The 23,154-nt window shown below is 35.8% G+C and overlaps 1 protein-coding gene across 1 annotated transcript in view; it reads left to right on the plus strand.

Moving 5' to 3' along the window:
* Nucleotides 1–23,154, plus strand: part of NLN (neurolysin) — a 35,129-nt gene that overhangs the window by 1,229 nt on the left and 10,746 nt on the right. Inside the window, exons 2-8 of the mRNA XM_066339771.1 lie at nt 10,640–10,896; nt 13,175–13,323; nt 15,054–15,161; nt 17,076–17,178; nt 17,879–18,039; nt 19,321–19,456; nt 21,521–21,887. Coding sequence (XP_066195868.1) covers nt 10,640–10,896; nt 13,175–13,323; nt 15,054–15,161; nt 17,076–17,178; nt 17,879–18,039; nt 19,321–19,456; nt 21,521–21,887 — 1,281 coding nt within the window. The remainder of the gene's footprint in view (nt 1–10,639; nt 10,897–13,174; nt 13,324–15,053; nt 15,162–17,075; nt 17,179–17,878; nt 18,040–19,320; nt 19,457–21,520; nt 21,888–23,154) is intronic.

Here is a 23,154-nt window from a genome sequence, read left to right on the forward strand (position 1 = left end):
TGTCTTTGTCTTACAGGTTTTTTCATCAAAAAGTAGGAAAGAAGGCTTTTTTTTTTTTTCTTTAGATAAAGAGTTGAACTTTGGTTGCAGCATTTGGACAATGAAGATACCTCCTTTTTAAGTAAAAATCAGTAGACTGAGGAATGGTTGTTGCACTAAATTAATTGTGATTTCTTTTTCCCCAAGTCATCATTTCAGTGTGCCCAAATAATTATTTTATGAAAGACAGTATTCTTGATTGTGTCATAATGACCTCTTCACTTTGAAAAGTTAAGGAGTTATTCACAGAAACCTTGAATAGGTTCCCTCCTAGCTTCCATTTTTTCCTGAGGGCATCTTAACATGAGATGAAAATGACAGTTCTTAACAAGTGTCAAGTATTATGCCTTACATTAAATAAAATGATATTAAGGTTTGATTCTTTTGGTTAAAATAAGCAGCTGTGCAGAAGGAGGCTTTTACATTTTTTTCCCATTCAGATTAAAAAGATTCAAAGATTTAGATTTAATGCAATGAAATACCCAGGGAAAAAGCTGACTAGATTAATTCAGCATAGAAGTCTGCTTACTTTATGAGGATATTCTTATATATGAAAAAATAAAAGAAGACACACTGATTTAAATAATTTTTGTGTCCTAGAATAATTTTCTTGGATTGATGAATTCTGAGGTGTTTCTTTGAAAATCTTCAGATTTTGAGTACGAAAATCCATGTACATTTGTGAGACAGGTACCAACATACTGTGCTATATACAAGTATCAGTGTAATCAAAGAAAGTGGAAAGAAACTCTAAGCACTGTCATTTCTCTTGCTGAGGAAGAAAACCAGCAAGAAATTGCGGTTGGGAGAAAGCAAAAGGAGGAATGACACTGGAGGGCAAAGAAATGGGAAGAACTTTCATAGTAATTTTCTTATTTCATACTTGTAACTATAGTATGTCTGTTTGCTTTCATTGAAGCATCAGGTCCAGCACCTCAGAAATGTCAAAGGCCAAACAAAGCATTTGGGACATTTTGTATTGCAGCAGCAATTTTTGTTTTGGTCAGAAGAAATAGCTACCACCTTTCTAACCACAGCAGGCTCCTGAAGAGCAGTTTGTCTATTAGACAGAATTTTCAGTACTAAGCTAATTCCTGGGCAGGGGGGAAAACAAACAAACAAACAAAAAACCCACCAAAACAAACCAATCAAACAAACAAAACAACAACAACAACAACAAAAAACTCATGGAGCACCAGTTAGACCATGCTGAGCAATCTTGTTAATGTATTTTGAGGACATACCTGTTTTGTCATTCTCACTATAAAGCCAGAAATGCCTGGCTTGGAAAGATTTCATTAGAATAGTTTGGGTTAGTTCAAAATTCTAACCTTTGTTCAGCAGGAGTCAGGATGAGGTATCCTAGAAAACATAATGTAAGGTAGTATGTACATTCAGTATTTTCTTTTCAGAACAGTTTAGGAATTAGGGACTTCTAACACAAAACTGGTGTATGATCTTGTATAGAAATCTGTAGTAGAAATCTGTAGATACCTTTTAATTTTGAAACTGTCTCCTAAAACTCTCCTATTGGTTATGTTGAAAGTTACAGGTTAAAAATTGATCCTTATTCATTCTCTCCATCCCCTTCATGACAGTTTAGATCTTTGAAGTACTTCCTCGGCTGTGCTTTTTTTCAGTTTGTTTTGGTTTGGGTTTTTTTGTTGCTGTTTTTTTTTGTGCAGGTTTTCGGATGGTTTTGGTTGTTATTTTTTGGTCCTCCCCATAGAATCCCAGTCTAGTTAGTATTTGTGCTTTGAGTGGAATCCATTGCTTCATGCACCTGACTGTTTCTAAGTCATCGTTGTTTGTAAGTCATCATGACTGGGTAGAACAGAAAAAGGTTTTGAAAAGGTTTTTGAAAAAGTGAAAGAACAGAAGACAAGAGGATCTGTTCAGAGGATCAGAACTGCATGTAGTATGCATGTGCTTCATGCATGCTGTATAATGAATTTCTGTTTTGTTCTAATCCACCTCTATTAATCCTATAATTTCTATCTTTGCAGCTCCTTTTTGTTGATGTTTCTGTTGAACTGTTTTGTTTCCAGAATGATGTCTCAGCTCCTCCTGTGTATGTAAAGTCAGAAGTGTGTGACATTTATTAAGACTGAAATTCACTTTGTTAGTGGTTTTAAGCTTTTCTGTGTTGTGACATTCTTTTTCATCTTTTTGTGGCTGCCTTAAGTACACTACATAATCATGAGTAAATGATCATTAGCAAATTCTGTCATTTCATTTATCCCAGCTTTTTGTAGATGATGTATAAAGGCATGAAAGAATACAGAACTCTGCAGTGAGCCCTGCAGGATCCGCAGGTCACATAGGTCATTCAGAAAAATAAGCAGCTTTTTTAGGAGCCTAATTTTTAAAACCATTTACCTGCAAGAGGATCTGCCTTCTCATCTCACAGCAGCATCATTTCTTTAGGATCTTTTGGTCAACAGTCTGTGGAAATAAAATAGATTATGTTAACTGAACTATAGATTTGTGAGTCTGAATTTTTCTCTGTAGAGGAGACTTTTTCAGTAAATATTATCCATGTTTAGATAGATTAGGGAAGGCGAGGTGAGGATAACAATTTTACTTGTTTCTACACAAAATATTACTGGGCACATGTGGTTTTTATACCATCTGTAACGAACACTTTATTTCTACAATGGAATGTTAAATAAGCAAAGTTTTTTTCCATATTAATTGTGCTGGAACAATATTTTTCATAACCTGTAACCAGCCTGGGAAGCACAGTGTTACTAAATCACTTTTCACTCAAAAGCCAGAGAAGAAAGCGGGTTTCATTTCATTTCCCAATTTGTGGTGTTGAGCAGGCCATTTGGGATTTTGCAAGCACTGAAATGAACATGGCATGTTCATAATGCATTGTCTTCCCAAGAAGATGGGAAGATGGATTTAAGATTGTAAGCAAGTAAGAGTAGGTCATCATCTGCTATGAAGACACAGAGCTTTCCAACTAACTAGTGATGGCAAGAGAACATGTCTCTTTGCTTTGACTGTATGAGACAAGATTAGCAAGAAATCAAAGCATATTTCCCTGGAAGAGGCTGAACTGATTACCGCTGAGTATAAATCAGAGAAAGTATTTACAAACTCTCAATATTTTTCTTTGTCCTCTGGTACCAGCTCTTCTTCAGAGTCAACAAGGTGTTTGTCATGCATTACCTGATTGCATTCAGCTGCTGACCTATCCTGCGAGTGTGTTGTTTGCACTAAACAGCCTGTGCTTCACTTGCTGTTTATGCTGTCATGGTGGAAATACGATATATGCTTATGCAGCAGCACCTTGAGAGAGCTGTAGGACCTTAAAAGCAGTTTTTTTCCCAATGTGTTTGCACAGTTCACCTGATAGTAGAACCAAACAGTAAGACAGCCTTAATTAATGCCTTGTGCCTCAGACTCAGTATAGTACAATTACTGTCTGCATGCGAGTGTTGTTAAGAATATTCTTTCCTTAGATCCTGCAAGCAAGTTACTTTGTTGGAGGTTTGCTGTGACATAGAATGGGTACTGTTCACAGAATGCTGGGAAACCTAAATTAGTAGTACTAGTAATTTGTGGTTTGGTTTTGGGGGTTTATTGGGGTTTTGTTTGTTTGGTTTGTTGGTTGTTGGGTTTTGTTCTGGTTTTTTTCCCAAAGACCTTGGATACCATAATTTTAGAGATCAGACACTGCAGAAACTGTACTCTAGCATTTCTGTGTGTTCCGCTGCAGGCTGCTCTGTGGAAATCACCTCCTTCTATGAAAGTCAATCAGACCAGTTTCCAAATTTCTTTTGTTTAAAGCCTGTTGGAGGGAACTGGCAGGAAGGGGACAAGAAATAAGTAAGTTGTATCATGTTTGAGTACTCTGGTTTGAGTTCCTATTTGAGGTCTGGGCTTTTTGTTAGCTGCCATGGAACACTTTTCAGATAGTTTTCTATGTTAATTCTATTGGAAAGCCAGTAAACATTTGTCGTCAGACAGTAAGGTCATGAGCACTGAGGGCAATGAGTGTATTGATAAAGACTTAAATGTTTGCATGACTTGTAGGTTTTTTCAACTTGCTCATTTAGATTGAAAGAGCTAAAGGTATAGTTAATGTAGACTCTACAGTGAACTAAGCTGCAGTCTTGGGGTTTTTCTTCTTAAAGGTTTAGTTAAAAAATTAGGTTTAATGTCAAAAGCTGCTAAATTTTCTATTTCTTCACATGCAGCTTAAAAAAATCAATTTCTAATGGCAGTTATGGAACTTTAAACTAGGAAGTACTAAACATGCTATTTTGGTAGAGTAAGATATGTCTGTGCCAAACACAGTTATGACACAGAGCCAAATACTTTTCCAAGGAAAATGGAAAATTCCCAGGAATTCAGGGTATGTATTCACTGTTCCATATACTGTTAAGAGCCAAACAGATGAGAGGACTGAGAAATTAAATGGAAAAGAACTTAATATGTTTGTCTGGCAAGAAAAAGTGATGATTTGTATTGATTTGTATTTCTTTGGCTAAGCTGAAATAATGTTGCCCTGTGATTAACTTTGAGCCATTTAGCTCTTCTGTCTTGGAAATTTTTTTCCATTCTTGTTTTTTACCTTGTGCTACCCAATTCTTCTACCTTGGTTGGTTTTGTCATTGTTTTACTATAAGATATACAGTTGGTTCTTGTCTGAAGTTTTGTGTCAAAACTGAAAGCAATATAAAGGTATATTTAAAATTCAAGCAAGAACTAAATCTCTAAATAATACAAATATTTTAGCCAGTTAAATTTTTACAAAGCCCATTCTGTGAAACAGACCGACTGTAATGTACACTATATTAGATACTGCTGAATACTTGTTATTTGGTTTTGAAATCCTTTTTTATTTCATTTAATTTTTTTTTAAAATTCCATTTTGTGTGAGGCTTGGCTGTTAAAAAACTATACTTAAACCATGCCTGTCTGCTGTCATTTGTGTATGTTTGGTAGCACTTGACTCTGACATCCAGGGAAATGCTGATGTGTGGCATATTACTCAAGTACCAAAGAGCTTGTCCTGAGGCACATAGTCATTATTGCATTGCCTTAGTAGGGTGTGCGTCGTTTTTTGTTTTGTTTTCCGTTTTGGCGAGGCCGCTAGGTGGAGTCAAAACATTGAGCCCCTGTGGGTATTGATTTGCAGGTAATTGGTGGGCAGCAGTCTTCACATACACAGTGCTGCTTTCCTGCACGCAGCACTGCTTCTCCTGCAGCCTGGAGGACCAGGAAATGTTGTTTAGCTAAGATATGCTGTTTCAGAAAAATAGAAAGCACCAAAGTGTTTCTCTTGAATTTGAACTCCAGCATTTTTCATACTGTGTTACTGATTGAAAAAGTTGTTCATGGCATTAGTCGGAATTTGTGAATCAGCTCTTACTTATATCCATAAGAGTGTCCTCTGAAGGTGTACATAAGGTCCAGCCAGAAAAACATAATTGTATTTATTTGTATTAGAGTATTTAAGAACTCAATGATCAAGTTATCTGAATTTGCTCGCGCACCCCTCCCCGTCTCACTCGCTCTTTTTAAAATCTTGGCTCCTACTTCACTTTCTGAAGCTGTTATCTCATGTCTTTTCTCAGGAGAGAATACAGTTTTCCATCCTGTATGAATCCAATATACCCTGATTTTGTGTGGCTACATGGAACTGTCAAATGTATTTGCTAGTACAATAAATTGATCTGTATCTATTTTTCCCATAAATATATTATTTAATTTACTTCACTCCGTAAAATTACACTTGTCATTGTAACTAATACTGTTTAGGTGAAGATTAATTTGAAAATTGAAAGTGCCATTAAAGAGTTTTTGATGGAATTGAAACTATCACTTTGTAATCAGACTTAAATGAGACAGCAGGCTTAAACCTTGACTGCAGTATATAGTGATTCTCAGTAGCAGGAACATGTTGATTTTTGTCTGTATTTTCTAAAGCTGGTACTACACCTCCCTGCTGCTTCTTCACAGATTGTGGCTTTCTTGGTTTATATTAATAGTGTTAATGGAACATGCCAACAAAAGGCTGCTTGGCACATATTTCAGTCATGGAAAATGTTTCTAAGCAAAACCAGAATTACATGAATGTTTAATATGTTTAAGATACTGCATAAGTTAAAATCAACTCTGTAAATTCAATTGCATTGTTTGTATTTGCAGCAGTTATGTTGGCCACTGTATTGTTGTAATAGAGTATTATAAAGGTTCTTCCCCTTTCTAAAATCAAATCAAATTTATATTTTCCAGAAGCAACAAGTAATCAAATTGTAGATATATTGGTAAAAGAAATTACCTGGCATTCTGCAATTATTGCAGTCTGCAACTTAGAAGCTTTGCTTTATTCTTTAAAAACCTCTTTTAGAAGTAGCTACTAAGTTTTTGTGGTGTTCAACTTACTCTGCTTTTGGTAGAAAATACTATTCTTACTGCTTTTGGGATTGGTAGATTAGCTGTTTTCACAAATTATGTTTTCACAATGATTTATGAAAAAAGCTGCATCTATAATAATCTCTGTTATAAGAGAAAGTCCACATGAAACCTTGTGTGCCTTTCCTCCTCATGCTCTCCTAAATGGATGAAGCACTGCACAAATGCATAAAATATTTCAGTCTGCCCTGTATGTCATTCCTTTGACATTATTACATACCATAGGACTCACCCCAGAAAAAGGCCAGTGCAAGTTGCCAACAGAGGCCAGTTAGATATTTACTGTAAAAATGTAATATAAATAAATTTGTGTTAATTTTGAAAGAAATCACAGAAGCACAAGGACTGGAAGGGCCTTTGGGATGATCAAATCTAGTCCCATGCTACCTTAGGGAACCAAGTAACATAATACATTTTATAAACTGGCCAAGCACCATGTTATAAATAGAGATGTTTTTACTTGCTGGGACTTATTGGACATCTCTTTCAGAATCTCACCATCCTGATGCTTGCAAATACCTATTGCAATTCTAGCTTTCATGTATTCCTGATTAATCTGTTTTGTTCTTGTATCTGTATTACCTCTTAGCATCAGTAGCTCTTTTTACTTCAGGACATTTAAATGGTATGCTTAATGACAGCATTCAACTTGAGATTCTCTTTGCTAGACTAAATTCATGATTTCGTATGTGTTTCTAGCAGTAGTGCAAATTTAGGTTGCTACTGACACTTTTTACTGACACTTTGTTTAGGCCAACACACCTGTTTCAGAGTCACTCATTAAATGGGTGGTGGGACTGATTGGCTGGTAAAAAGCTGTCACACCTGGGTGGTTTTTGATCCACTTTATTTTTCACCTATACACTGTTGTGAATACTTTCTAAGTATGACTCTGGCAGCAGTTGTGCTGATGCCACTGAGGTAGGGAGGTACAGGGACAGAAATGAGCAAGCAAGGGAGGAACAGTGACAGAAATGTCAGCATTTCTGGCAGCACTCTTGCTGGATGGGAACCTTATACTTAACCCAGGCTTGTTCAGATACCTCTAGAGCTCTACACCACGCCAGAGAAAACTGAGTGTGATAGCTGAAACAGTTTGAACAGAACAGTTCAGGCATTAGCAGCAGCCTGTGCAAGAAAACATCCTTCCATATCATTTGAACTGAATCAACTTCTGATTGCTCAGTGCAATCTGTATTGGCTGTTCTGTAGTGTTGGTGCTGTTTGCAAGAAGCAAGTCTGAAATAATATTTGTATCTGCTTGGTTCAGTGTTTGGAGAAAACTCCTTGCTGTTGCATCTGGTTCCTAGCATTATTAGTGGACCTTATATTCCAGTTATATATCTGGGAAGTTAAAGGTTCCCTCAGTGATACAATTTATATTTTCTTTCTAATAGCATAACAAATGTAATGGCAGAGTATTTTTGAGCTACATGTTATTTTAGTTATACTCTTCTTTCTTGTTTCTAATTCTGATTTTTGATCTTGAAATATTGCAGTCTGATACATGTTTTGGTTTTTGAGTTTTGGAAATTTATTTATTTATACTTCTATGTAGGTAAATAATTCAAAACACTAAGCCGTGAAAGAAATGGCCAGGATTTCACCCATGCCTATATATTTACCTGCACAATTTTTTATTAAGCTGATGTCAGTTAATTTGGTTCTTAGTAGAGTCTGAGTAACTTTCAGCAAGGTAGCAACATGTCTGTAAGTGATTATTTGAAGAATTGTGTGTAGCAACTGATTTTACATGAAATGTTATATAACGGTTTTGAAGGCCCACCATCTCATTTGGTGTTGAAAAAAACCTTTCTGATTTGTACTGCCTTTTTTGATCTATATGAGTGACTGCATCTTCCTATCAGCAGAAGTAAACAAGGTATCAGCATTTCAAAACTGGGCATTTCTGTGTTTTCCTATTTCTAGCAGGTAGTCAACAACTTGCTGGTATTTATGCCTATAATTTATACAGCCCTCAAGTTTGTGGGTATATCCTTTATTAAACTAGGCAATATACTAAGAAAACCAGGTGGCATCTTCTTTTAGTGTTTAAAAATAGCGTTCTCTGGTAATCTGAGACCCTACGTTCCAGTTCATGAACTCAGTCCAGCTTTAATTATTAATAAATCTTGTTGACAGGCTGAAATTGATGTAATATGTTGGTACTGTGACTCCTTTAGTGTTTGTTTTGGATTATATGCAATTGATGGTCAGTTGCAGGACTGTATTGTCTACATTTCTAGGTGAAGATACTGGATGACCTAAAGCACTAGGCTCTCTTTAGACCGAATATCTGCTTAGTTCACTTTAGCGTACTTTGTTGCTCAGGCTGCTGTTTTCCTTTTACTCCCCTTTACTTTTATTTTGACTTCAGTTTGAAACATTGTGTAGTCTTTCTGATGTTCTTGGGTGTGAGTGGAGTGAGATAGAGTTCAGAGCCATGAACCTGTTTTTGGTGAGCTTCCCCTTTATCTGCCAAGAGGTTTTACCAGACCTGTGCTAGCAGTGTTTGGAAAAACTAGACACAGGGCAGTCCTCTGAGAATCTGTTCATGACTTAATGAAGGACTGCTCTTTAATGGATTTGCAGATTCAGGATAGATGGGATGGGAAACTAATGCATTCCAAGAATGTTATTACTTAAGCTTTTGCTTTCCTGACAGCAGCTTCATTTATCCTAAACCTCTATTTGAAATTCAAAGCTTCAATAGTCCAATAGAGAAGTTACTAAAGCCTTAGTGCCAGAACTCAGTTGGTATCAGAGAAAAGGAATAGAGGTGGAACAAACATTCTTTATTCACACTTCATTTTCAAAGTGGAATTGTCAATGTTCTGGACATTTGATGCTTCCATATGTCACTAAAGGAAAAAGTAAACAACTTGCCTACATTGGATTGGGAAGATTGGAAGAAACTGTGGTAACAAGGAAAATAAAATTTCAACATAAAGCATAGGTAGAAATGTTGTGGAGTTTTTTTGTCTTGCATAGTATAATTTTGCTTAGGCTATTTCTAGAGAAATTCCATTACAGAATTGGAAGACTTTTGTGAAAAAGCTTTGCCTTCCTTCATACAGAAGCCATGCATGCAGCTGTTCTCAGTTTGTTGGCATTTCCCTCTTCTGCTTTGTTATTCCTTCCGGCTGAAATTGGCTGTCTTTTCGGCATGCTGCCGGCATTGTATGCCAAAACCTCTTTGTGCACTACTGCACATACCAGACAGGTTTTACAATAAAATCAATACAGGTCCAATAGCTAATGTTAGGAGAAAAAGTTACTTAATGTAAAACAGTGTTACATGAACGTCCCTTTATTGGCACAATCTCTGTGTATTTCTTTAGTTATGATAGAAAATTATAAATTGTCATTATTACCATAACAACATGAGGAGGTTTTTTGTTTGCTTGTTGGTTTTTTTTAATTATGTGGCTGATATAGGAAGATAGATAGTAAGTCTCTGACAGCCAAGGATCCTCCTATGATAGTAAATACTGCAGGAAGTTTGACTACTTGAATGCAAGCCTTATTTTAAAGAAGCTGAAATATAGTTGATTAGAACTATAGTTGATAGATCATTAATACGTAAATCATAATAAAGGAATGTATCTCTCCTGGTAAGAGTGAAACTGTGTATTTAAAGCCAAAAACAATTAAATTAATAAATTTGCAAGTGAGTAACAACTGGAAGATTTCCTCTCATGCTGATTATGTGGCAGATATCCTGTATAAATATAAAGTTATTTGTCATAATGAATACAATCAAATGATATTTTTATGTCTTATTTTGTGCAACTTTGCAGTTCTTTTTCTTTTTCATCAGCAAATCACTGTGTCGGCTTTATGCCTCACTTCGAAAATGTTAGTCTGTCTATTTCTGTAGAGTTCCAGTAACTGCAATGCTGTTTTCATTAGAAGGTTGGGTCATAATTTAATCTGTATGGTTTTGTCAATACCAAAGTTTTTGTCCCAATTTGCACTCAGTCATACTCTAAATTGAAAAGGTAGAAGACAGATTTTTTTAAAAATGAGACCTAATTGATAAAGATAGCTCTAAAAAGGACTTTATTCCTCCTCCTAAAACTGTTCTGATGCTGGTTTTTTAATATTTACTCTTAACTGTCTCTTGAACAGGAATCTTCCTATACAAAGATAATTTTTATACTTTCAGGTCCATTGGGCCACGGCTTGTGTTGAGAATGACATTAGGAGCAGAAATTACAGGCCAGCTCAAGGCTTCTTCATACATAACATCAGGGCGAAACCTTTTGAGATGGGACCTGTCACCAGAGGAAATCAGAACAAGAACAGAAGAACTCATCAGGAAGACAAAGCATGTGTATGACAGTGTCGGGATGCTGGAAACCGAAGAAGTAACACATGAGAATACTGTACAGGCTTTGGCAGATATAGAAGTGGAATATGCAGGTTAGCATGAGTTCTCTGTATTTCTTTGCATAAGGCATTCCACCTGCACATAAGGAAACATGGAGAAAAATAGCTGTTGCTTCCAATTTTGATCCCTGCTGTTCTTGTGTAGAATGTGTAGAGGCCTCTCAAGAGGCCGTCTGGTCTTGATAATATTTCAGGATCTCCCAGAGGGCTGCATCAGTCACCTGCTTTGGTTTAGAATGTGAAGCTCTACACAGTTACATTTCCAACCACGTGCAGCTGCCAGGGGACACTGCAGCAGTGCAGGCTGCAGCCTCTGTGGTATGTGTGGTACATCACACGTGGTAGAGCAGTGTTTTTTTCAGACACTGCGGAGTCTGACACGAGCAAGCTGGATGGGGTAATGGAAACCTTGATAAACTGCTAGTGGAGAAAATGTGATGACAAGGAATTTTTCAATGGGCTATCGAAAGAAGACTTCTTTACTTGCTTATATTTAAATTGTGGGCTGTGAGGTCTTGAAGAATCCAGGGAAATGTTGGTCATGCAGTCACATCTAGATTGTTCTGAATGAATTATCAAACCATACCAATATGTGAGTGCAATTTAATGGTCAAACACACGTCATTCAGTTAATTTGCTCATAATTGTCAGGCAAGATGGGTAAAATACAAACTGCAAATTGCATATCTTTCTTTGTTGAGAAAAATCTTTCAGATGGTGCCTGCATTACTTATGAAACAGTGAATGTAGTAGATGTCAAATTCTTTTAAGTACTCTTAAAAAAATCTAGCCACAGAGGTGCTAGAAACAGTCACTTTGGCTTGGAGCAAAATCTTTGACTAGCAAAAAAGCGCAGCTGGCATCTCAAATGTAACATTAGGCTGGATTGCACATTAATTAAAATTGCACATCCAGTGAATTGGCTGGAATTTATTCTGGCATACTCAGAAAGACTGAAATCTTCATTCAAAAACCCTGCTGTCAGATTCCATTTTTGCTGCATATACCAGTATACTGAATTGTTATAATTATTGTAAATCTTTTCACCAGGAATATTTACAGAAGGAAAATCTGTGTTTGCCTCAGAAAACAGTGGCCATCAGCTTTTCAGCATAGTCACAAAAACTTGATGGAAGATGTACTTTTTTAACTACATACTATTGCAGTAGTGGGTCACATTTAAGCTTTTAATGCTAATCTTCAAAGCTGTATGTGAAATTATGATGACCTGCTGTGAAACAGCCCATGGCATATGAGAGGGATGTATTACCACAGCAAGACTTCCATAAGAACCTGAGAATTTAAGGCCTGTGTGTCCCTTTCACGTAAAAGACCTACCCTGGTAACTGCAACTTATTGTTTGAAAAGACAGAAATTACAATAGACCTTAAATTTCCCTTGGAAGCTGCCAAAACTCACTTTATAATTTTGAGACATCTTGGCGTAAGGGCAGGAGGTGAAGGGATAGGTTTCCAGTGGAGTTCAACCAGAATCACATGCCCATAGCTGCATTTCTGAATCTGTCTCAGAGCTTGGTAAAATGACTGCACATCGCATAAATTGCAAAGCTTTAAATCAGCCTAATAGGTTGTTACTCTGAAATCTACTTTTGGAAAGGTAGGTGGTAGAGACATTATCATTTGCTTTTTAATTAAGCAAATTCATTTCTATTTTAGGATATCTATTCAATGTCATTATAAGATGTAATATTTCTGTAATAGCAAGGATTTACTTAATCTTGAAAGTGTATTCTAAAAAAGTAATATTACTCAGCTTCCAATCTGTAGAAGCTCAGAATGCATGGACAGCATCTTCCCTGTTTGCCATGCTGTTTCTCTTTAAATACAGAAGAGTACAGTACATGGGGATTTGACACAGTGCTCATAACAATGTAAAAATAACTTCAGGACAGATGGGCATGTTTGAAAGATTCAGAGCTTCTGACTTTAAATGCTAAAATTGAAGCATCTGTGCCAGCTACAAAAAGTCAGTCTTCACTTACATGACTTTTGGAAGATGAAGCATTTCTAATGTATTTATATACCATTCAGCTGATTTTGTAGAAGATGATGAGATAATTAGGCTTGGGGTTTAGTAATCGTCTATAAAATGTTTATTTGTTACAATGGTGTGTGGTTTTGTCATTTCCCCTCTTCAGTCTTATATTACATGTAATCACTTTATTTGCTATATGTGTCAGATTGCTTTGGATACTTTTTTCTTATGTCTTTTATAAGTGTCAGAAGAGGGAAAGTTCCTTATCCTTAAAGCATGTCTATCCTTCTGTGTTCATTGCCTCTTATTTAAACAGTGGAAAGAAGCATGTTGGATTTTCCCCAGCACGTTTCCCCTGACAGAGAGATACGCTTAGCAAGTACAGAAGCTGACAAAAAACTGTCAAATTTTGATGTGGAGATGAGCATGAGAGAAGACGTGTTTCAGAAGATTGTTTATTTACAGGTAAATAACAGTATGTCTGCATAAGTTGTGACATGTATCTAAATTTGTCTAAAATTAATTGGTATTCACAAGGCTTTGTAAGATGACTTTGTTTCCTTTGTGTCTGTGCCACTGAAATCTTTCCAATGGGACACTGCTGTACAACAGAAAACAGTGTATCATGCTGCTCCTGCTCTTTGCTTCTCATATCTGATTTAAGATAGGTGTATTCTTTTCTCTCCATTGCAATAGCTTTGATTTTTGTCTAGCCTTCCAAAGAACTGATGCAAGGAGTCTAAACTAAAAGAGAGAAACCTAATAGTAAAGAATTCCTTTGTTTTCTGCTGGCTGAGCTTGTTCCAAGAGAGAAGGAAAAAAAGAGGTAATACAGCAGTGTACTTAGATTGGTTTATACTGCTTTTGAATTTGTGCCCAGAGTTCTGCTTTATTGAAAAAGTTAAGAATTTTAAATTTAAAAGTTGCTTTAAGTTGTGAGGGTTAATAAGACATATAAATGGGGTTGACCTCTGAAATTACTTCTTTTTATCAGCAAATTATAGACAACTACATTGTGTCCTCTTCATCTGTTTCTTCAGCCTCAAAACTACCTTAAAAGATGCATTTAGTGTTGAACTAGTTTCTATCCCTTTTGGTTTCTGTTTAGGTTCTCTTTTAATTGAGTACCTGTAGATGTCTCATATTCTCCATTTGTACTGTTTATTTTGTAGCTCAAACAGAAAGAATGTTTGATTTTGTTCCAATATGTCTGGTGATGATTTAATAATTCAGGTAGATTAATTCAGTTTCATGATCCTTCATGGGGCCAGATGAAAATGGCATGAGGAAAATGAAGGCCCCCACACTTTCTTGTTATTTATAACACAGCATACTAAGAGAGGAGCAAATCTGCTTGACCTCAGTGACATGCAGAATGCTTTAGCTCCCCTTAATGGGGACTACACTTTTCCAACTTAATAATAGTACTCTTTCTAAATTATGCTTAATTGAAGAGCTGTTGATGGAGGAAAATGATTGAGGTTTTCCCATTGAATTAAGAAGATATTAAAATAATGTAGTCACTTTCATTTCTCCACACATTAGGGGTGAAAAATTGTGCATAAAATTATGTTGTTCAGTATGTTCCGTATCTTATTCTTTGAAAAACTTGTATTTTGAGGATTGAAACTTGGGATAAAGCTCAATTTGGTAGTGAAACTATGATTTTAAATTTCTTTACTCCTAACATGTGCATGCTGACTTGTAGAGGCATGCTTAAGAATGTTGCCAGTCTTCTCCACCCACATGCCCTCCTCCACAGCCTGATGTAAACAGCTGCTTCAGGTTTTGTTCATAGAATTCTAAGTAGGTTTTGTTTCATACTCTGTCTGAAGGTTTCTTCCTGGAATAAAGTATCAAGGTTCTGTGTAAAAGAAAGCTATCTCTACAGAAGAAGATGAAGTGCAATGTAAACTGAAGTGTACTGTAAACTGAAAGGGCTTGTCTTTATGACAGCATGTAAATATGCTGAGACACTTGGTATAAGAATATTTTTTGAAAACATTCTACATGAATACAAGAATACTGTTGTGTAAGGTTTTTTGTTTTGGGGAAGCTCTTCACATTAAAATGTAGGATGTTCCCTATTTTAATATGACCATGTTCTAAAATACAACTCTGTTCAAACCCTTCTAATGCTTGGTATAGTTCTTACAGTGTGTTAAAATTTCAATTATTCTATACTGTCATTTCAGCAAACCTCTGATCTTGAAAATTTAAAGCCTGAAACAAAACGTTATCTAGAGAAATCTGTTCAAGCGGGGAGAAGAAATGGACTCCATCTTCCCACAGAAGTGCAGCAAGTAAATATGGACTATTTGTTTATAAAACAAAGGTTACAAAACTGTTAAAGGGATAAATTTATGGTTGGTTAGCTGTACTAAGCATGTATTTGAACTTTATTTGGACCTGCTGAATTACTGCTATAATCTTACCTGTTCTTACTTCCAGATCCATCCTTTAAATTTCAATCACTTGAAGGTTTTTAAACTAATCTGATAGACAACCATGATATGCAGTAGATAGAGGTGATCTGCATCACCTCGTGGCCTTGAGACTAAAAGAAGCCTCGCTGAAAAAGTTTTATTATATATTACGATTATAATGAATGCCTAAATTAGATTCCTAGGGAAGAAACCTCTCAAAAAATGTTACTAATGAGCCTGCATTTCTATTCAGAAGTATGTATAACTGTTGCAAACACACAGCTACACTAGTTTGAGTTAACTGATGTTGTTAAGTGTGTCCAAGATTTTAGCATTCCAGCTGGGAAAAAAATCAAAATAGGTTAGAGGAGAGAACAAGATGCTCTAAGAATTTTTCTTAATTAAGGGAGAACTGACTTAGAAAGGTTCAGAAAATCAGGAAGTAAAATTGTCAGCAGCTGGAATACTGTGGCATCCCACCCTTAATGGGAAGGGAGCACTCAAGATTTGCAGAGACCTTTGTGGTTGAAAGGAACAAAAAAATCAGAGGGTCTGCAAAAGCTTACAAACGTTTATTAGCACTCCTATATAGTTGGTGTGGAAATTGGTACGTTAGTCCCTGACCTTGCATAAGCACATGGGAGTGGGTTTTGGATAAAAGGGATAGAGTGAAAGAGAAAAGACAGACAGATAAATTAAAGTGGGGAAGAGAGAAAGAAGAAAGGGAGAAGAGGGAGAGAGATCACCATTCATGCCTCCAGGATAAATCCAGATACCTAGGTGTCCAGAGTCCTTGGGGGCACTGCCTGGGCATGGGCTGGGGTACTGTTTTGTAGATAAGCCAACAGACTGTTACTGCCAACAGTCCTTGGCTGTTGTTACCTACAGTCCTTGGCTGGTGCCACAGTCACACTGCTATTGGTGCTTGAGACAAACACGCTAGCCCTTATCTTGTGGGATCCTACAGATGCCAACATAGTTATCTTCAAATTCTTAGTGATATTTCTGACTATATTATGACCTCTGACTGTTGAATAGGCTTAACCCTTTGTAGAAAATAATCAATCTTCATCCACATCCTTCCACTAGTGAGAACAGTTTGATGTGTATTTTCATATAACTGATGCCTCTAAAGGTATTTTGAAATTCCTTGGGGGACAATAGTTGAATTTAGTTTTTAGGTTTTTATTTGGTGTGCATTCTCATACTGGTAACTACTCTGTTTTTTTGAACTTGACAATAACATGTAGAAACTGGCTATGAAATATATTAGAAAATGTTTCAGAAATTCAGTGTTGTAAAATAGGTTTTAGAGTGGTTATGTGTTGTGAGAGCAGCCTTTACTTTCTGTCATACCATACCTGTACAATTCCAAAACAGTGTTTTTGAGTAGGTTGCATGCTTTTTTACTCCCTTCATCCTCATTGATTTCAGTGGGTATTTTTACACTTGAAATTGTAATTTAACTGTTCAAATAAAAGAAAATAATGTTAGCACATGAAACTGTTTAGTGGTGTTTAATCTCTTCAGTCCTCTCTAAGATGAGTTTAAAATGTTGGAGCAATAGCCCTTGGCCACAATATTGCTCAGGACCAAAAGAAACATAAAAGGAAGACTGACAGGGTCTGAAGTGTGATGCTACCTGCAGTGTGTTATTTGCTCAGTCCTGGTATTTACTGTTGTTTAGTAGAGAGCCTATCTGAAAAAAATGAAATGTTATTCATATAGAGGATAAAAACTGCCAACTTTGATTTTTGTTTCTCCACTAAGTTCAATTTATACCCAATACAGGAAATAAAGACAATGAAGAAAAAAATGAGTGAGCTGTGTATAGACTTTAACAAAAACCTGAATGAGGAAAATACATTTCTTGTATTTTCTAAGGAAGAACTTGGTAAGTAGGATGCTTGCTGTTTCCGTTTTTCCAACCTTCCAGTTTTATTGGAATAGCTGAGTTTTGTCCCATGTGTGATGGAATGATCAAGTGGAATTCTGACTCTTTCTCAGTCTTTTCTGTTTCCTTTTTCATCCTTCTCTAGAATTAATTCAGAGTTATCTTTTGCAGGTGTTCATGATGTCTTCACATATTTGTGCTTCCTGAGGGTTTTGCCTTGCATCAAGTTAGAATGTTGGTCATACTTCCTTTAGCATAACTTTACTCTATTCCTTTTCTCAGTTATCATCAAGCAACCCCCTGTGTAATTATTGGGAAAGCTTTTTTAGTCCTGCAACCAAGTTTAATTAATTCAGTAATTTAAATCAAGCTAGAGATTTCATGTGACAGAGAATTTGGGTATTCATTATCTGAAGGGCATCACATATAATGTGCTCTAATAACAGAGATTTTTTAATGTTATTGAGTTTTTATCTGGTGGCCTTTCATGTATTTCTCTTTTGCTCTCATGTGCTTCTAAATTTGGGTTTTGTTGGTGAAATTTGAAAAAGTTTTAGCAAACAGTTGTAAAAAGGAGGTATACTTCTGTGGAGATTTTTGATGTCAAAGTAGATTGCAGCAAAACAAATGCAACAGTCTCAAAAAAACCAGGGGGGAGTAGATAATTTCAGTAAACAGTTTGTTAAATTATATTCCATAGATGGCCTTCCTGATGACTTTTTCAACAGTTTAGAGAAGACTGAAAAAGACAAATATAAAATTACCTTAAAGTATCCCCACTATTTTCCTGTTATGAAGAAGTGTTGCATTTCAGAAACCAGGAGAAAAATGGAATCTGCCTTTAACTCAAGATGCAGAGAGGTATGTTGTGTACTGGCTGTTCTACAGTGCTGTGCCAGAGCTGAAATATAGAGCTAGACATTCAAATGCTAAGTTTGAGTTTTGCACATTGTAGAGGATTTTGAAACCAAAGCTTATCAGTGTGATCTTTAACAGTGCCTTGCTCTAATTTATTCTCGTGTCCTGAGACCTTAGAAGTTGACAATCTGCCTCTGTATGCATATTTGTATGCATCTTAATGTGTAAGTGGTTTTGTTAATTGAAATGGGATTTTGATCTCTGAAATTTCCCTGCAGTGTTCTGCAGATGCTTACTGACACTTTCCTGACAGAAAAGGATGTCTGATTGTGGCTTCTGTAGTCCTTTGGGATTCTTTAGAATAGAGAGGGGTTATATTTAAGAACAGGTTTTAATTACAAATACAGATGATTAAATGTGAAGTTAACAGATTGCATATGTGCACAACTAGACAGGTACAAACTAAAAAAAGCATTGAGAGGTAGAGCATGTGTCATTCAGACAATTGTACCAACCATGCATTAGAGAACAAGAGCAGAGTTGAGCTTTTGTGCTTGAAATACTTGGAAATGTGATGAGTACAAGATAAGATAAAATGGCACCAGGAACTGAACATTTTGCAAGTCAACACACATAAAGAGACTTAATGATAAAACTGTGTGACAATCTTCGAATCTAGTGTTTGTTTTTTTTTTCTAGTTCTGGAAACTAGAAAAAAAAACAGAGGTTTTCCAGAACTAGAGGTTTACACAGTTACATTTTCAAGTTCTTGAGGATTCTTCAACACATTTAGGTCAAGGTCTGGGGTCTTCTGTTTCAGATCTTTCTCTGACTGCTATTGTTAGAGTGGCAAAAAAGGAAAATTTGCAAACCAGGTTTCAGTGTTGGCACAATAGATTAGCAATCTGTCTTCATCACTAACAAGCAATTAAGCTGCCGTCAGCAATTTCCTTGCTGTCTTTCACATGTAAGTGATTGATAAAGAAAATAAACACTTCACAACCTAAAAGAGAATGGTGCCTATTTTGATTAATATAAAAAAGATAAGTTGTTACAGTAAGGAGCATAATGAATGAGGTTAACTAGAAAACCAGCTACCTGCAATCACTGAGAAAAAATATTCCAACAATTTAGCCAAAATTAGGATATTTTATATTTTAATCTAAAAGAGCATAATTTGAAATATTTTCTATTTCATAGGATTACAGATATTATTGAGAGAGTTGTTTTGTTAACATGTGTTTTCTGGTTTAATTTTACAAATTTACCTGCTTTCTTTTTTAGGAGAATGCAAAAATTCTGCAGCAGTTGCTCCCACTAAGGGCAAAAGTAGCAGAGCTTCTTGGTTATAATACACATGCAAACTTTGTCCTGGAGGTAAACACTGCAAAGAGCACAGATAACGTAACAACCTTCTTAGGTTTGTTCACATTTATAAGCAATACGTGTATATTTAATGTAGTAACATGTCCCCTCAACCAAGATTAATTTAAATATGTAACTGGGTCACAGTGTCTATGAGGTTTAGCCAGAAAAGGAACTCTGCTGCCTCTGTTCTGGCATATATATGTTTTAGATCATAGCTATGCAAATGAAGTTGGTCCAAATCAGAAGCACATTCTGAGAAATAACTGCTTTATGACAGCCAGTATAAGAAAGTGGATAAGCCTTTCTCTGCCCCAAAATGCCGTAACCCTAATTTAGAACCAGAGTAACACGTGCAGCTTGAGCAATTTTATCAGTTCAAGAGGCTACATCAGAATTGCAGCTTATTGTTCCAAATTTTTTTGTGCATCCGTAGCCTTGTCTTTTTCTGCATTAAGTATAGCCAAAGTTTACTGTATGAGATGATGCAACTTCCATGAGCTAAATTTAAAAATTATATCTAGAGTGATGGATTGAATCTGGAATTCAAAAGCCCTGTAATGAAATTTGATCTGAAAACAGAGGTATCTTGAAAATTTTAAACATAACAGTTTGTGAATCAATTTAGAGTCATCCTGTTGATGTCAGTGTACTCTTGGATGAATAGTTGACCTCTGCTTTCTGGTAGCTCCATTGAATATTCTGTGTTCCTTTATTACTCTGCCTTAACACCACTTAGGAGTGTATATTGATGTATCATACAAGTAACTCCCACAATAAATCAGTAAAAATAAGGTTTGTTTGCTGGTAGTGGGGGTTTTGTGTTTATGCTTCAATAAAGAGGTTCAAATGCTCTTCTTTCTAAACCCATAGTTCTGTTGCATTTCTCCTGAAATGCTCCTTCATGAGATCAAATCCATATTTTGCAATTTCAATTTTCAGTATACTTGGCAACTAATGAATACTTGCTTTTAAGTGTACTTGAAGTATTGTAGACTATTTTTGTCCATTATATTATTGTAATACTGTGTTTTTTTCATTTAGTTTGAAGCTGACACGCTTAAGTTAGCAGCTCCTTTTACAGTATGAGATCAGATACTTTTCTATTCATAAATATGATGTTTCATGGTAATCCTCACAGGGGAGAATGTACATCAAATTAATTGTCACTTTTTATTTAATTCTTTTGATATATCCTTGGCTACAAGCATGACAGTGTGTTTTGCGCTACTTTGTTCCTATCTATTCATGTTTTAAATCAAATGTTCATAAGCTGATCTTACATCTAGGAAGAAGAGCATTCTCGCCTATGACATATTATGAATTTTGCACAGTACAAGCTGCAAACAGTATTTCAATCATGTAAATGCATTACAGCCTTTCTAGAAACAGGAGTGACAATTCCTGAATTTTACACTCTAGGTAAAAACAATGAACATTAATGTGAATTCTTAATGAAGAAAAAAATTTCTGATAAACCAGAAATAAGTACAAGAGAACAAGTACAGAATGTATTGTATGGAAGTGTCAGTAAGCTTAAATATTTTAAATTCAATATGTCTGCTTCATAGTGCTATGATGCCTTCTTGTCCTAGGAGAGTATATTTGGAAAAAAATGAATCATAGATTTTCATATTCAGAAGCTTTGCTAGTGTAGAAGCCAGCCATCCTATAGGCAAGAATTCTTGTGTCTCATGGGTTTTTATAGAATTTTAGCTAGAAGTATTGCGTTTTGTGTTGCACTTCCTTTCAGAAAGTAACAGTAGTTGTAGTCTTTCTCTGTTGTTGAAGAATTGTATGAGGAATACTGAGATTACATGAGGTAAAATCAGAGGATTCCAGCATAAGTATCTAGTGCTACTTTTCATTTATGATGGCTTGGAAAAAATCTGAATTTTCCAAAACCCTTCACACCACTCTTAGGCCTATATGGAACACTGTATCGTTTATAGCATGCCTGCAATTAAGACTTCTTAAGTCAAGAAAACAGATGTTGCTTGCTGCTGGTGAATGAATGGAAAACACCCACTTCTGGAGTATGTGCTTAAAGTGTTTGAGTGTATTTTATAGGAATAGATAAGGAGCATGGAAGTTGACTCCAAGGCAATCTTTCTTTCAGATGATTTGAGTAAAAAGCTAAAGCCTTTGGTTGAGGAAGAAAGACAATTCATTCTAGATCTGAAGAAGAAGGAATGTAAAGAAAGAAACTTTGATTATGATGGAAGAATCAATGCATGGGATCTTCATTATTATATGGGCAAAACTGAAGAGCTGAAGTACTCCATAGATCAAGAAAAACTGAAGGAATACTTCCCAATTGAGGCTGTTACAGAAGGCTTACTGAATATTTACCAGAGGCTACTGGGACTTGAATTTGAGCAAATAGAAAGTGCTGATGTTTGGCACGACAGTGTTACTCTTTATGCAGTAAAGGATAAATCAACAGGAGAAATGCTAGGGCAGTTCTATTTGGATCTTTACCCCAGGTAATGACTTAGTGTTTTGCTTACATGTTTGAAATGGGATTTGTCTTCATGGGTTGCTGCTTGTTTAGTTAAAATTAAATGCATTTGGAAGTAAATATGTGTTCCACTGACAAGATTAATACTGTGTTCATTAAGTTGTCATCTGGACTGTGTTCAGATTTTTAAATTTGTGGGTTTTTAAATACTTCCATATTTCTTGCTTTTCTTCATTTTATGAAGCATTGCTACTTCATTCATATTTTTGGTACTACTGCTCTCTAGTCAGTTGTCCGTAATTTTTTGCATCGATGAACCTTTCTCCTTCCTAGCTTACTAGAGAGTTTTAATTTTCATTTCTGTTGAAGTGTTACTGCAGCCTGCTCAAAGCAGTTGCATTTCTGTCTGCCAAGAGTTTCTAGTTTCTTCCAGTTTCTCTTTACACTTCATGTGTATTTCCTACCCTGCTCTCTAGACTTCTAAATCAAATTGATCGATGTCGAGAATAGATTCCTGTTGAGCACACATTCAGATTTACTTCCATGTCGATCTCTGTAGCTCTCTAGCTGTCTTTGTAGCTATTTACAGCATCATCTGTGTTTTGTCAAAGATCAGGAGACTAGACTGTTTTGACAGGATTTATTTTGAGCTAGTCATTTTTGGCTATTTGTCACTGGTTTTTTGTCTGCTTTGGTGTAGGGATTTTTAGATTAGTGTTTAGCATTTTATAAATTTGCTGACATTCTTTCTTAATGTAAGTTGATTTAAGGTTTTCTGGCCTAAGAAAATTAGATTACTCAATATATAGTAGTACATAAATAATTTTTATTACAGTAACATACGTATCTCCTTCACCTGTTCACCTGCTTCCACCTTTATATATATTGTGTGAATTGCTGAAGGTATGTGTCAGTAAGACTCCTGTGACTAAATCTGAGTAGTTAACTGAATAGATTATGGCAAAATTTTCGAAATAATTTTTCTTTAAATTCTTGCATCACAGAAAAAAGCAGTGTAATGTATTGTTTGTGTCCTGTAAAAAAAAAAAATCGCATGAGAGAACAGAACACAGTTTTTCCTGTTGCAGTGCAGTTTAAAACACATCTGGCACCTGAAGTATATATACTTTAAGCATTTCAATGAAGAACAGAGTCTTGCAAATGTTGCTGGGAATCTTGAAATGTTGTGATTTTAGTATGAGAGTAGAAGGGGCTTTTTTTTCCCCTTGTGCTCTTAACTTACTGAGTCTTAGAAGTCATGAAAATATGTATATTTTTTGTATAAAACTTTG

This window comes from Sylvia atricapilla, chromosome Z, assembly GCF_009819655.1.
Source record: "Sylvia atricapilla isolate bSylAtr1 chromosome Z, bSylAtr1.pri, whole genome shotgun sequence".
NCBI classification, from domain to species: domain Eukaryota; kingdom Metazoa; phylum Chordata; class Aves; order Passeriformes; family Sylviidae; genus Sylvia; species Sylvia atricapilla.